Here is a 15,660-nt window from a genome sequence, read left to right as displayed (position 1 = left end):
AATAATTGGTGTGGAGGTTAGGAATTTATTTTGTTTGGATTTTTAGTGTTGGCTAATCCATGACAAATTTGTTTATAAATTGTTTGACTATATGTTTCATTGTAACTGTATGAATGTAGTAAAGGATGAAGTTCAAGATTGATGTTCATTATGCATATTTGTCAGTGGTAGCTCCTGGAATTTTGTTTAGGGGGTTCATTAAAATATTTTAATAAAAAAAGAATTTGAATATATTGAGTTACCAAAAAAAAAAAAAAATTAATACATGAAATTTTACAATTTCCTTCTACAAGTATTCAAATTTTGAATTATGAGTATATATTGCCAATGTGGGTAGGTATGAGCCTACAATCATTTTATTTTGTTAAGTTTATCTAACATTTTTATTTTTATGCAGTTTTTATTATCTATTTGTTATTGTTTTTATAAAACTATTTTAAACTAAATGACTAAACTAAACTAAACTCATTGGTTTCGTATTAATTATTGACGAATACAACCACACTCATTCATACATAAAATTATACACTAGTGCATACTTAACCAATATTAGACACACTCACACACATAATATAAATTTATAAACAATAGTGACACTTACAATTCACAAACACTTAGTCTTTATTCTTAGAGTTGGAAATACTTATAATAAATGTGTGTAAAATTTAAATCAGGGTGTGCAAAAATACTTTTAAGAAAAAAATTATAGTATTAAACTAACAAAAAAAAAATTTATATATAATTTTTCTTTTTTGAAGTCAGGGGGTTCATTTGAATCCCCTAAGAATAATGTAGAGCTGCCCTTGAATTATTTGTAGATTATTTTGGTTGAGCAAGAAGGCAAAGATCGATTGGTCAACCAAAATTGGGTGCTAGGATAGAAACATTCATTAGTAATTCATTAGATGTTCGGTCAAGCAAACCTATTTTGGAAACCCACAAATTTTGGTTTTCCATGAGTTTTTTGTAGCCACTCAACTCGAAAACCCTACACCCTATTTAAACAATAATCAGCTCTAATTACTAAGAGAGGAATATGGCCACAAATAAAATAAAATAAAAACACTTCAAGAGCCTTGTCTTCCTACCTCTCCCATTGATTCATCTTTAAGAGTTTGATTGTTACAAACTCTAAGATCAACATACTTGTATTGGATGTACCGTTGAAACAACATAAGTGACATAAAATCTTCAACGAGTCTTGAAGTAGCCAAGAAATCAATTTGTGGTCGGCATATCATCTTATGGCAACGAGTAACTTAGAAGGCACAAGGCAAGAGTGTGCAGTTGTTAGCGCCTTAATTGTAACTTGAAGAGTTTTGTTACTTAGTCTAACTTTATGTATGGGAATTTGTGTGAATTTCGTATATACTATAACAATTTTTTATAGTGGACTTGTTGAGTTGGGTTTGACCTAGAGTGTTTTTACCATTTAGGTTGTCATTTTGTGAACATATGCTTGCCTTTGTGTGTTTCTATTACTTTATTTATATTTATGATGAAAAATTTGCAATTATTGAGCATAAGATAATTTCAATACATCTTGAGGCACAATTGACTCAAGTCATATTCTCTATCCTAGTTACAAAACTGTCAATTCCCTTGGTATGTTAAGTTAAGATGTGTGCTGGGCAATTCCCATTCCCCTTCGAATGTAAAATAAGCACCGATCTAAAACCCTGTAGCTTTTATCCTGGAAATGAAGTTATCAATGGCAATTGATGGGCTATTTGAACTTGTCACAGCATCAGCCACTATTTTTGAACCTTTCATGGTTGAAAATAATATTTTTCCAGCTCATAATATCCATACAAGAAGAAGGTCTTGCTTTATTTTCTTATCAAACCACGATGGTTCTTGTGCTGTGTCAAAATCAAAGTAGCATTACATGTGCTTGTTTAAAAGTTGTTTCAACTTCGTTAGGCCCAATGTGGGCCTTTTCCAGTGAGAAGTAACTTTCATTATAACTTCTTTTGTGGTGTTAAATCTCTTTTAATTTCTTCATAAAATTGTAAGTTAGATTAAAGCTAAGAATAGAAGAGATCACAATTTTCCAAACCTTAAAGAAGTTGGAGATAAATTTCTTTCCATCTTCATTATGTGGCTGCACCAATTACTTGAAATCATGATGATTGATTCTAATGACCTGAGATAGCCTCCTAGTTCGCACTATAAACGGTTGTGGGATGTTGAAAATTACCCCAATTTCTCCTACCATGTTTGCTGATCCTAGTATTGACAAAAACTGAAAAACTAGTATGAGTTTGGTAAATAACATAAAAAATGTGTTATGTCTTGCAATAGGCATGGCAGAATCTCCCCTGCAACACCTTTTCCTACTTTATATATGAGATGAGGGGAGGGCAGGCTTTTCTTTTCTTTTTTCTGAGGGGGATGGGGACGATCATTAGGGAACTCACTGCTGTATTTGTATTACTACTATATGGTAATTTATATATATTTTTTTTATGCTCAATCTTATGCCTGTAGAATGTTGATATTTGAGATGAAACTCTTCTACAAGTTATGTAAATAATTCACAATTAATTACTGAATCTTTTGTTAATTTTCCATTGCAGGTTGTTGTTGGAAGTGTATAGAAGAGAAAAATTAGTCTGTTTTGTAGAGAAAGTATGAGCTTTCATTCTATTTTGGTTGGATACATCTTCTTGTAGATATAGTCTGAGCTATCAAGAGTCTGTCAAATGCTATGTTTTGCAAGTTTTGATTCACCCTTTGCTTCAAGTGCAGAACAGATCTCATGATGATGATTTCCAAAACTCTTGGTTTGTGCAAAGTAAACATGTGACTTCCTCTTTACTTTTCTAAATATTCTTTGGTTCACTATGATGTCATATGAATGAAATTACTGCTATATGTAACGATTAGAATGTACAAGTGGTAGAATTTCCAGGAAAATTACTTTTGTCTTGCTCTACATCTACACATATTAAACTGTGAATCTGTTACCCTCTTGGTTGTCTTTCTTTTTTTATACATATCTTATTCTCTAAGCTATGTATGTTGGACTGCAATGATGGTTTTGAATCATAGGCCTAAACTATGTAGGAGTATCTATATTCACCACCACCAATATATTAAAGTTTACAAATTTAGAGTTCCCACATTGTGATCGTAGTGTTATTGCCATCTTTTTCAGTACTAACTACTAATACTAATACTAAATACTTTTGCTTTATGGTGGATAATAAGTTGGGTTAAGTACTTTGGTGTTACACAACCATCCTCTTCCATTTTTCACTGATTTATGTTGATTTCTTAAATATAAATCAGATTCGTGAGTTGGTGGAATTGCCTTTAAGGCATCCACAGCTTTTTGAAAATATTGGAGTGAAGCCTCCTAAGGGAATTTTGCTATATGGGCCTCCTGGTACTGGAAAGACACTCATAGCAAAGGGTATTGCTTTAGTTTTTAAAAAAAAAAAAAAAAAAAAAACTTATTTCAACGGTTTCAAACTGTTGAAATTTATCTCAAGACAACATATCTTTTAACAGTTTTCAATAATATTTTGACGTTTAATAATTGTTGATAAAAGTGAATCAGATTTTTCGATAGTCACATAGGGTGTAGAAAAAAAGTTTCGACATAGTTTTTATTGGTGATTCTCAATGTTCATTTAAACCGTCAAAAATACTTTTTTCAACGTTTTCAACCGTTGAAAATAGCAAACTTTCTTGTAGTGTCTAATGTTCCAAGAAAAACTTACGCCCTCCTCCATGGCCTTAGGCTTCCAACAGTCCTAGCGGTATGGACAGTTTTTTATTTTATTTTTTGCTCCTGGCTGCATCATCAGCGATCCTAGAGATATAGACAGTTTGTGTGTGCGTGTGTTTATAATTAACTGTCCTATTGATAATTGAATTAATCTATTAAAATTGGTAGTTAAGAGGGCGTTTGGATAGCCAAAACGCGCGTCCACGTCCAAAATTTTTTTTTTTACGTGTGTTCGTTACTGTTCATTGGCCATAAACAGTGATTTTAGGCCAATGAACAGTAACTTTTGGCATGAACAGTATTTTTTACCCATTTAAAAATTATTTTGCTACAGTGTTTTCAGTTTTCAGTAATAAGTTCTATCCAAACGGACCCTAAATCTTTGTAGGGGTTTAGACGGTGTATCTCTCCCATTTCCTTGCGTTTGGCTATAGCCTACGCCCTACAAGTAAGGACAAAGTTAACATGTAAATTAACAATAGAATAAAATAAGTGAAGCCAAGTCTTTTCTGCTTACTAATATTTCGCAGATCTCTTTCATATGGTGTTCAGTTAATTCTAAAACCCCATGGCCAATTCAGAAAAAAAAAAAAAAAAAGCACAAAGGGATATAAAAAATAAATAAATTAAGAGGAGATAATAATTTCTTAATCAAATTCATGCATTAACTAATAAAACACAATCGATATTACATTTTTTTTAAGTAATTAAATTCAATGTAATTATGTATTTAAATAATTTAATTAAAAATTAAGCTTAATCTTTTTTTTTTGAGAAACACACACACACACACATATATAGGGAAAGAGGGATGAAATAAGAGAATACACTCACACGCCAACACAAAAACTGAATGTGACAGTTAGTATAAGCTTAATCTTTGAAACTTAAAAACTGTACCGTAAATTTCACCCTAATTATAATATTTGTAGCACATGATAGTGCTATAATGATAGTAAATACTTATTATTTTTGTTTTACACATAAGACACATATAACATAAGATTGGAGTAACAACAGATGCAAGTTAAGGCACATAGCTACCTTTGGACTAAGGGGGGCCATGGCTCCAGCACCAATAGCGTTTAACTATTTTATTTTATTTTTAAAATATTTTTATTTTTATGAGTATTCTTATTAAAATTAAAATTTTTATGAGTTTCAACTTTGGTCCAACAGTTCTAAAAAAGAAGAAGAAGAGTTTGGTCGATCCCAACACCCATCAAATCACCTGCTATCTCTCTTCCTCCTTTGTTATTAATTAATTCTCTAATATGTACCTTTTCTCTTCAAAAACCAAATTAATTAGTTGATGTATACGTGAAATTAGCACATCCAATCAGGAACAACTGTATGACAATTTTATTTGTAGCACATAGAGCCCAAATACGTATACATTGTTCTTTATGATTTATAGATATAAGACACATACGTATCCAGACAAATTATAAAAGAAGAAGAACACAACAGAGATACATGCAAATTATAGCAATTCTTCCTAGGAGGAGAAGTTTTAAGTAACAATGGTTGCCACTTGAGGCACGTCAACGGGGTACTCATGAATCTCATTCATCCAAACATTACTCTCCTCTTTAGCTGGATCAATGGTTCGTAATGCCTGCCACACAGCACTGTTACACTTGAATCCTGATCCGAACCCAATTTGCCATACCCTATCACCTTTCTTAATCCTTCCCTTGGCTTCAGAATAAGCCAATTCGTACCACAAAGAACTACTAGAAGTGTTCCCAAACCTATATAGAGTCATCCTTGAGGGTTCCATGTGCCATTTAGTGAGCCCAAGGTTCTTCTCTAGCTCATCTAATACACCCCTTCCTCCCGCATGTAAGCAAAAATGCTCGAATGCCAACTTAAAGTCTGGGACATATGGTTTTATCTTCATTTGAAATATCTTTCTTCTGATCAAATTCATGACAAATAGAAGTTGTTCAGATACGGGCAAGACCATTGGCCCTAATGTTGTGATGTTGGTTTTAAGGGCTTCACCAGCCACAACCAATAGGTCTCTGGAGAGTAAAAGGCCAACTTTTTTGTTTTCATCTTCTTTTTGGTATACGCAATTATGACACTTATCATCTGCACCCTTGTGAGTTCGTAAAGTGTGATTGAGTTGATACTTTGAACAACGACGATCAGAGGGTCGGTTTGATAAGAGAATTGCAGCTCCACCCATGCGGAAAAGACAATTTGTGATGAGCATTGAGTAGTCGTTGCCTCGGTAATACTGGCAAGTCAAGATTTCCAAGCTCACCACTAAGGCGTAGGTATTGGATTGTTCCTGTTGTAAAGCAAGGGTTAAATAGAGTTTTCATATATTTCACAACACTTCTAGAGTTAGAGCAATTGCGTTTGGTATTGCAAATACTATAGGTAAGAGAATTTTAGCATTAATACATCAAATAAGCCCAACATCCGGACTTGTAAAAATTAACTATTGCAAAAAATTTTGTAATAGTGCTACAGTATAATTCTAAAGGTAAAATTGCACTGTAGCTCAATTAAAAAAAAAAAGAACTAATATTTTATTTACTTTATCAATTCCCCTCTCTATCTCACCGGGTTTTGGGTCTTTGTTTTTACTTGAGTTTTGGGATATATTATTTTATTGTATAAAAATATTATTTTAATGTGTTGTATTGTAAAATAAAAGTTAGGATGCTAAGAGCATTATAAAATAATATGATATAATTGATAAAGTAATTTTTTGAGATAATAAAATAAGATGAGATAAAATTTTAGAATGGAAATACTCGGTGTTAGTATTTCATATATGTGTGTGAGAAAATAAAATAATAAATATTAGATTCGGTCTTTCTCTATTACAGACCAATATGGTCTCCATGCTCTCTCATATTTGGATTCAGATCCTCTAGAGTTCCTAGGGTACTCTACCAAGTAGAGTTCATTAAATCCTAACCACTCTTTAATGATTTAATGGTCTAGATTTTGCCATGTCAGCATTTCATTAACAATCATCTTAATTGTTTTGTTTACAACATTATTTTATTATTTCAAGAATATTATTAATGAAATGCTGACATGGCAGAATCTAAACCATTAAATCATTAAAGAGTGGTTAGGATTTAATGAACTCTACTAGTAGAGTACCCTAAGAACTCTAGAGGATCTGAATCCCTCATATTTTGGCATTTTAGCTTGGAGAATGGTAGGTGAGACACATACAAAAGTATTTGTTTGTGTAATTAATGCAATGGGTAATAAATGAGTAATAATGGAAGACAGGAACTCCCCTCTAATTTTATTAATGGCACTCCATCATTCGAGGTATATGTTTAATTTCTGAATTTGACATTACATAGTGTTACATTATTAAAATTTTAATTGATGTCATACTAGATACACTACTAGATTTTAAAATTTTAATATAAATTATGAAATAGAGTAATTTCAAGTTGAGAGCATCTTAATATGGTTTTTATATAGTATATCACAATACTTGTTTTTTTTTTTTTTTTTTTGAGAAGGATATCACAATACTTGTTAAGATGTTTTACATGCCATTACAAATTGAGTCAAAATATCAAAATAAATTAATTCTAATTTGAAATTAGTGTTTATTAACCACACTGGTTGTATTATTTAAGGAAAATAAATAAAAATTTATTAAAAATAATAACCGAATGGGATTAAGTATCATTAAAACAAATAAGAAAAATGTTTATAACGTTGTCTACAGAGTTAATATTAATGTATCCTCAATAAAAACATGTAACTTGCTTACCACTAGACCTGTGATAAGTAAAACTATATGGTAAAAAGCCTAGTTGTCGCAAGTTCTCAGATCTCAACGTAAGTTAAGTGCTGTATAAATGTATAATAATTGCATACTTCAGTTTTTCTGTCTAAATAATACTACATATATGTGAAGAATAATATACAAAAGTACATAATGATCATAATTTTTGTTTATAATATAGACTTAAATAAAAAAGAAATTATTATATACAGACTCCTTGTATGCATTTTTATATATTTTTTAACCGTGTTATTGTTTCTAAATTAAAATCATAGATATGAGTTAAACTGAATGTGATATTAAGGATATGAATAAGAAATAAAATAAATTTTTTTTCATAAAACACGTGCAAATAATATGTATATATTTGAGCAAAAAAAAAAGAAAAATTGTGCAACGTAAATGGTATGTATATACCTGTAGCAAGCGTTTGGCAAGATCTATAGAAATTAGTCCAGCACTGCAGCCCATTCCACCAAGATTGTAGCTCAAAATGTTCCCTCTAAGCTTGTACCTGTTAACAACCATGGATGACAATGATGGTGTTGGATTGAACAAACTGCAATTCACAACAAGAATCCCTATATCCTTAGTCTTCACTCCGGTTTTCGCCAATAACTCATCAATCACTCCAAACATCACCATCCCTGCCTCCTTCCTTGCTTCATCGAAGCTCATGTTGATTGGGACCTCCAACAATGTTTTGGCTATATATGTTTTTTGACCATACCCTGACCTCTCCAAAATCTTCTTTTGAAACGCCAAACTTTCATCCGTGAAACTCCCGGTAAGCGTTGTCGCTTTCATGAAAGTTTCTTTGCTACACATTAGAGTTTTGTCGGGCTTGAAACAAGAAAAATTTACTAAATAAACTTTTCTTGGACGACTCATCAAGTAAAGGGTTGCTAGGATAACTATAATCACGACGCATATAGTCACAACTACAAGATTGAGCATAATGTGGTGGGAGAAATGGACCAAATCATCCATAGAAAGATGAGTCAAAGCTATGGTACTGAGTGGCACAAGGAAGAGATACATGGCATTAGAGATTAAGTAGTGATAACCAAACTTCACGTACTTAAGTATAATAGAGTTTGGTTTCTTGTATTGGTTTTGTTTCTTCTCACACTCCATTGTTTAACACAAACGCAAACTGACCAAATCTCTCTTCGTTTTTGTGGGTTGAGTGGCCTAGAAATGAAACTCCTAGACACTACTTAATTTGCAAAATTTAGAAATTACTCGAAGAACCAAGCAGTTCTTAGGTTTAGAAGAATTGCTTCAGATTTGTAAAATGGTTTAGAAGAAAAGAGCAGAGAGTGATAAATGCAAGCTAAGATGGAAATGTGTAGTGTTCAGGACGCGGTTGGAGTAATGTGGGAGCTTTTATAATCGTTAAAATAGCGCGTAATACGCCCATCTAATAACAAGAATAACGTTAAAAGATACAATAAATTTTAGAGTATATATCAATGTACTATATTAAGGAATTGGGGACTGCTAGCTACACCCAATCACATGCTCATTAATACCCTATTTTCACAAATGAATGGGGCTTCTCAACACTAGTGTGTCGAACGCATTCCTAGGTCAATGAGAGTTTTCAATTGACAGACGAGTTAGAGTATGGGAAAAAGAATACGGCTTCTCAGCACGAGGTGTGTCGAACGACTTCATGGGTCAGTGAGAGTTTTTAATTGAAAGATGAGTTAGAGCATTCCCATTGGCTAATTCAAAATCTTTTATAACTAACAAATCACTTAAAATCCATTACATCAGCCTATAACTATTACCATAGCAAAGATAAAGAATATTGTAGGAACATTCATTTGATTATATTTTATAAACTCTCCATTTCTCATCTCTCTTAATTAGATGATAGCTTCTCTTTCTCACTTTCTTTCTCTCCTCTCAGAAGAAGAAAATAATAATAATAATTGATGAAGCAGTATCTCGTTGATTTGCTTGGATTCGTCCAGATGGCTCCTGGAAGTACTCTGACGAGCCTGCGGGAGCAGGAATTTACTCAAGTGGTCACCGGTGTGGTGCCTGCCACAACACCTCCGATGATAAAGTCAGTATCGAAGAAGATAATAATTGAAATACCAATCAAAATGATTCAGATGGTGATGTTTTTTTTTTTTTTTTACCTTGTGTTGGTGTTGTGAGGGTTTTATATACCCTTGGAGATTGTAGCCATTGGAGTGTTAATGACTCCCTGATAACGTCTCTGGTGGAGTTATGGACTTTAATGCGTTCCACCGGTTCGTCCAGCTGGTCTTGTAACGGTTGAAGCTTTTTCTTGGCAGCATTGAATGGCATTAATTCTTTTTGATGACGCGGATACTGGTCATGTTCGTCCGTGAAGGCCGCTTCGTCTATACTTATCTTCGTCAGTTCCGTATTCGTCAGTACCATCAGATGCCCCCGGGCTTTATGGTCGTCAGTGACGATCGTGGAAGCCGAACAATTTTTTTTTTTAGGATTTCGTGCCGCATTGAATGCGTTATGGCGGCGTTACGTGGGTTGTGGCCACGTGGCGTGATGTGGTTGGAAAGGGACTGACCCTTGGGTTTCCCGCCGATTTTCGGTTTTCACTTCTATTTGGTTTTTAAACTCCTTTAATTGCACTTTACTTTTTCATTTCCTTCCAAACTCCAGTTCTTCTCCTCTAAGCATCCCCCCCGTACGTTTCTTTGCTCCTTTTGGTTGTTTGCTTGGCTGTTGGGCTTCTTGCTTTCTTCGAGGTAAGCTTCTTCATCCTCTCTCTTTTTCCTTTTTTCCTTCTTTGCAAGTATCTGATTCTTGTTTTTTTTTTTTTTTTTTTGTTGTTGTTGTGGTTCTCCCTGTTTGTTTCTCCCTTCTTTCTGTGGGAATTTTAGTATTCTTCCTTTTAGACTGGAAGTTCATGGTCAGTAATTTAGAGGTTAGGGAAACCTGTCCTTCAATTTCTTTTCTCTTTGCTTGCTTAGGGGGGTCATTAGGTGCTTTTCCCAATTTGAGGGGTTTTGTTTCTGAGGGTAGCAGTTTAGGTGTTTTTTTGGGTGATTTATTCCCATTGCTCCGAGAGTCCGTCGATTGGTTTGAAGGTTTGGTGAAGAAGCTTCAGTTGATGTCTGAGGTTAGGTCTAGTGACCTCGATACTGGGTTGTCGTCTAGCGACGATCCTATGGAGGGGGATACGGCCGTCTCGACTTTTAGAGAGGTTAGGGCTTTTCATGCCCTTGTGGAGCCGTGCGGGTTGGATTCCGACGCCGTCAGTCGGTTTAGGGATAGGTTTCAATTCCCAGAACGGGTTCGTGTTCGTCGCCCCACTGACGACGACAGGGCTTGCTCGTTTTTCCCCGGTGAAGTGTGCTTCTACGAGGCCGCTTTCACTTGTGGACTTAGGCTTCCCGTCCACCCGTTTGTGATGGAGCTCCTGGCATATCTGGGGATTGCCCCCGGGCAGCTTATGCCCAATTCGTGGAGAATAGTGGTCAATTGTATGGAAATATGGTTGGCCGCTAACGGGGATATGATTAAGGTAAATGAGCTCGTTTATCTATACCGTCTAAAAGAGTCCAAAGAGTATGGGTATTACGAGCTAGTACATTGGGAGAGAAGAACCAGGATCGTCAAGGGCTTACCTTCGTCCTTCAGGTACTGGAAGTCCAGATTTGTGTTTGTGTCTGGGGACAATTTTGAGACTCCCTCTAGCCAGGACTGGGGTGAGATCCCCAGGTTGCTTCGTCGGTGGGGAACCCCGACCTTAGGTGCGTCAGTCTCCTTTCTCGCCCTTTTTTTTTTTATTTACATATATGTATATATATATATATATATATATATATATATATATATACATTTTTGGGTGATTGTTGCTAATTTCCTTTGTTCTTGTGCAGCTAAACGAAGACCGAAGTTGAAAAGGAGGTACAAGGAGCGCGTCGAGGCGGCCATCACGTATTCCCAGTCTGTTGAAAATTGGGACGACTTGGTAGACCTGAGGACACTCGCTTTCTACAACCTCGGACCCGATCCGTCTCCCTACGTCTTACGGAGCCTTGATATCGAGGGAAAGAAGAGTAAGCTTCTAAGTTCGTCGGTCTCGACCCTGAGGCTGTACTTGTTTAATTTACTCTTTCTCTTACAAAATCTTTCTCTTACAAAATCTTTCCCTTTTGCAGAGATGACGACGAAATTCAACAAGGGTATGTATGAGAAAATGGGGTCCAAGAAAGACGAACCCTTGTCGAACCTCGGGAAGAAGGTGGTTCGAGTGAAAGGCAAAGTTGCTTCCGTTACTCTGACGGTCTCGACCACACCCGTGGTTTCGGGTGCTGAGACGACGAGGACGGCTTCTCCGGCCACTTCGGTAGAAGAAATCCCGACACCTGCTTCCAAGAGGCCTCGCACATCGGATAAAGGAAAGGAGGCCGCCGGCTCGTCCACTATTTGGGATGACGATAGGTTGGCGACGGATCGGGCTCATGGGGTCGTGAATGCTGAGGACCTGAAGGTGCTTTCAAGTTCGACTCCAGCTGAGTTGATGGGTCGTCATATCCATAAACTCGTCCAGGTAAACCGTTTGTTTCTCATGACGCCTTTACATATATGCCCCTCTCTTTCTTATTTATTCTTTTGCATGCCCCTTTGTTTTTCTTTTTTTTTTTTTTTTTTTTTTTTTAGGTGTTGGGGGAAGCCGTCCATTTTTCAGCGGAGTATCAAGCTCAGGAAGCCAAGGTCGAGTCTTCGCTTTCTCGGATCAAAGTCCTGGAGATGGAGAACTCGAGGTTGAAGAGGGATCTAACAACCGCGATGGAGGATGTTCACCAATACAAGGACGAGGTCAAAAAGCTGGGCGACGATCTTAGGGTTGAACAGCAGCTGGTTCTGGAAAAGGACGAGCAGCTTGCCGCCGCGAAGGAAAAAATCAAGGTCGTCGCCTCTAGGGCCATTGAGGGCTTCCAGCAGACTGAAGAGTACAACTCCGTGCTCTTCAGCTGGTACTTTAAGGGGTTTGAGCTCTTGAGGAGGTATTGCATCAAGCATCCTTCCGGGGTGGATTTGGAGGCGCTGGATATAGAGGAGGTCGACAAGGAGATCTCTGCCGACGAGGCTGCCATAGCCGCTGCCGCCGAAGCTCCTGGGGACGTTCCTGATGCTCGCGTCCTTGATGCCCCTGCCCTCGATGCCCCAGCTGAAGACGATGCCGATTCGAATGTCTGAACCTGTCATTAAGAAATTTTTATTATACTTTTTTTTGAGGTGCCTGTCATGTTTTTCAGGCTCAATTTCCTGGACAACTAGAAATTTTCATGTGTATTTTTAGCCCAGTGTTTATGGGTTCCCTTCTTTTTTTTTTGAACAATGGCCTCTGGTTTTAGGCTTTTATAATATCACATCTACTTAGACATATTCTGCTATATAAAATTTTTTTTGTATCCGTCAGTAATGTTTGCCCACTTGATGGGAACGTTATTACTTAAGCCTTCTCCTGTACTTAGGCGTTTTTTTTTTTTTTTTTTTTTGCTTTGGTCTTCGTCAGTGATGTGCATCCGTCTATGCGGGATCTCATTACTCGGACAAAAATTCTTGGCTTTTGTATTCGTCAGTAATATACTTCCGTCGATGCGGAACCTTATTACTCAGACAAAAGTTCTTTGCTTTTGTCTTCGTCAGTAATGTCCATCCGTCGATGCGGAATCTTATTACTTAGACAAAAATTCTTTGCTTTTGTCTTCGTCAGTAATGTACATCCGTCGATGCGGAATCTTATTACTTAGACAAAAGTTCTTTGCTTTTGTCTTCGTCAGTAATGTACATCCTTCTATGCGAAATCTTATTACTTAGACAAAAGTTCTTTGCTTTTGTATTCGTCAGTAATGTACATCCGTCGATGCGGAATCTTATTACTTAGACAAAAGTTCTTTGCTTTTGTCTTCGTCAGTAATGTACATCCGTCTATGCGGAATCTTATTACTTAGGCATTTTTTTTATTTCTAACTCTCCGATGCTTGGTACCTGTATGAACACATCATTTGAACCGTCATTTTATTAATTTTGAGTAATTATACATTCTTGATCTATATCTGTTGGTGATACTTCTTCAAGTTTTCTATGTTCCAAGGTCGCGGGAGTTTTTGTCCGTCCAGGGTCTCCAAGTGATAGCTGCCTTGTCGGGAGTAGTGCACGACCTTGTAAGGTCCTTCCCATGTGGGGCCAAGTTTCCCGTGGGCGGAGTCTCTAGTTGCAGTCGTCACCTTACGTAAGACGAGATCGCCAATTTCTAGTCTTCTGAGCCTGACCCTTTTGTTGTAGTATTCAGTCATCTTCTGCTGGTACTTCATCGTCATATTCGAGGCTTTGTCCCTTACCTCTTCTAAGCAATCAAGATTGATTCGAAGCTGGTCGTCGTTGTTCTCCTCGCGGAAAACTTCTCGCCTGGTGCTGGCCATACCCACCTCGACTGGGATCTTCGGTGCCATAAGTGAGCACCGAAGGCGTCTCTCCCGTGGGGGTTCTTGCTGTCGTCCTGTAGGCCCACAAGACATTGGGCAATTCTTCTGGCCACGCGCCCTTAGCTTCGTCTAGTCGTGCTTTTATGATTCTGAGCAGTGTTCGATTAGTTACCTCCGTTTGCCTGTTAGACTGTGGGTGCCCAGGCGACGAGAACTTATTCTTGATACCTAGCCCCGAGCAAAAGTCTCTAAATCCCTGGCTGTCGAACTGTCGGCCACTGTCTGAAATGATCGTTTGTGGAATCCCGAACCTGCAAATTATATTTCTCCACACGAAGCTACGGATTCTCACCTCTGTGATCGTTGATATTGCTTCTGCTTCAACCCATTTAGTGAAGTAGTCAATAGCGACGAGCAAGAATCGTACCTGTCCTTTTCCCAGGGGTAATGGGCCGACGATATCGATCCCCCATTGTGCGAATGGCCAGGGGGAGGTAATCGTTGTCATCTTTTCTGCTGGCAGCCTCTGGACGTTCCCGAACCTTTGGCACTTATCGCACCTCTTGACGAGCTCCATAGCGTCTGCCTGCATAGTTGGCCAGAAATACCCTGCTCTAATAACTTTACTTACCAAGGATGCAGGCCGGCGTGGTCCCCAAATAAATCCTTCGTTGATTTTGTGGAGGATGTACTTAGAGTCCTCCTCGTCGATAAAGTTCAAATATGGGAAGGAGAACACTCTTTTTTATAAGGTATCATTCAAAATTGTGAATGCGGCCGCCTGGCTTTAATCTTCTGGCCTCGGGTGAGTCATGAGGGAGATGTCAGTCTTGAAGATATGAGACGATCGGTGCCATCCAACCACCTATGTTACGGATGGGGAATACGGGACTTCCTCGATGCTAGGGTATTTACGAATCTCCATGAGAATCTCCTTGTTCGTTGGTTCTTCTACGAGACGAGGCCATTTTGGCGACCTCGTCTGCCTCTGCACTGTCTGGTTTCTCGGGATCTGACGAAATTCAACTTGTCGAACCCACGAGCTAGATGTCGACCAACTTGAGGTACTTCGCATCCTTTCTTCCTTCGCCTCATACTCTTCCACGATGTTGCCCTATCGCTAGTTTTGAGTCACTACGAATGAGCAAGTTCTTAATCCAGGAGCATTGCCAAGTCTTAGTCCCGTCAGTATGCCTTCGTATTCAGCCTCGTTGTTGGTTGCCGGGAATTTTAATTGGACTCCATATTGGAGTTTTTCTCCATTGTGGGTGTTTATAATGATCCCTACTCCTCCTCTCTTTTGGGCTGACGATCAGTCGATGCAGATAGATCCTTTGTTCCACCTCGTCCATTCGTTACCATCGTACGGGAGGGTGAATTCGCTATGAAGTCCGCTAGAGCTTGCGCCTTGATGGCCGTTCTGGGATGGTATTCGATGTCGAAGCTAAGTGGCGGGTTCGATTGCCCATTGGACCATTCTCCCATTTGCTTCGAGCTTGCTCATGGATTTCTGATGGGTTGATCCGTCATTACAAGGATAGGGTGCGCTTCGAAGTATGGTCGTAGCTTTCGTGAAGCCACTTATTAGGGCGAAAAATCTTCTCAAATCTGAGGTATTTGGCTTGCTCCTTGGAAGGCTTAGTGACATAATAAAGTAGCTGCTTCTTGTCTTCTTCTCGGATTAAGGCCGCACGACGAGCTGT

At 37.6% G+C, this 15,660-nt stretch overlaps 2 protein-coding genes across 2 annotated transcripts; both read right to left on the bottom strand.

Moving 5' to 3' along the window:
• Window positions 1-5,078: 5,078 nt before the first annotated feature.
• Window positions 5,079-8,905, bottom strand: LOC142638181 (3-ketoacyl-CoA synthase 11-like). The gene is made up of 2 exons (XM_075812195.1): window positions 7,932-8,905; window positions 5,079-6,035 (listed from the first exon to the last, which is right to left on the bottom strand). The coding sequence occupies exons 1-2, from the start codon at window positions 8,649-8,651 to the stop codon at window positions 5,250-5,252; spliced, it is 1,506 nt and encodes a 501-aa protein (XP_075668310.1). The 5' UTR covers window positions 8,652-8,905; the 3' UTR covers window positions 5,079-5,249.
• A 4,677-nt stretch (window positions 8,906-13,582) lies between these two features.
• Window positions 13,583-14,050, bottom strand: LOC142639413 (uncharacterized). Its single transcript, XM_075813600.1, has one exon. It carries the CDS (start codon window positions 14,048-14,050, stop codon window positions 13,583-13,585), a length of 468 nt encoding a protein of 155 aa, XP_075669715.1.
• Window positions 14,051-15,660: the final 1,610 nt, after the last annotated feature.

This window comes from Castanea sativa, chromosome 6 (assembly GCF_040712315.1).
Source record: "Castanea sativa cultivar Marrone di Chiusa Pesio chromosome 6, ASM4071231v1".
In the NCBI taxonomy this organism is placed as follows: domain Eukaryota; kingdom Viridiplantae; phylum Streptophyta; class Magnoliopsida; order Fagales; family Fagaceae; genus Castanea; species Castanea sativa.
The sequence above is the reverse complement of the archived record's forward strand: the minus strand, read 5'-3'. Positions and strand labels throughout refer to the sequence as shown.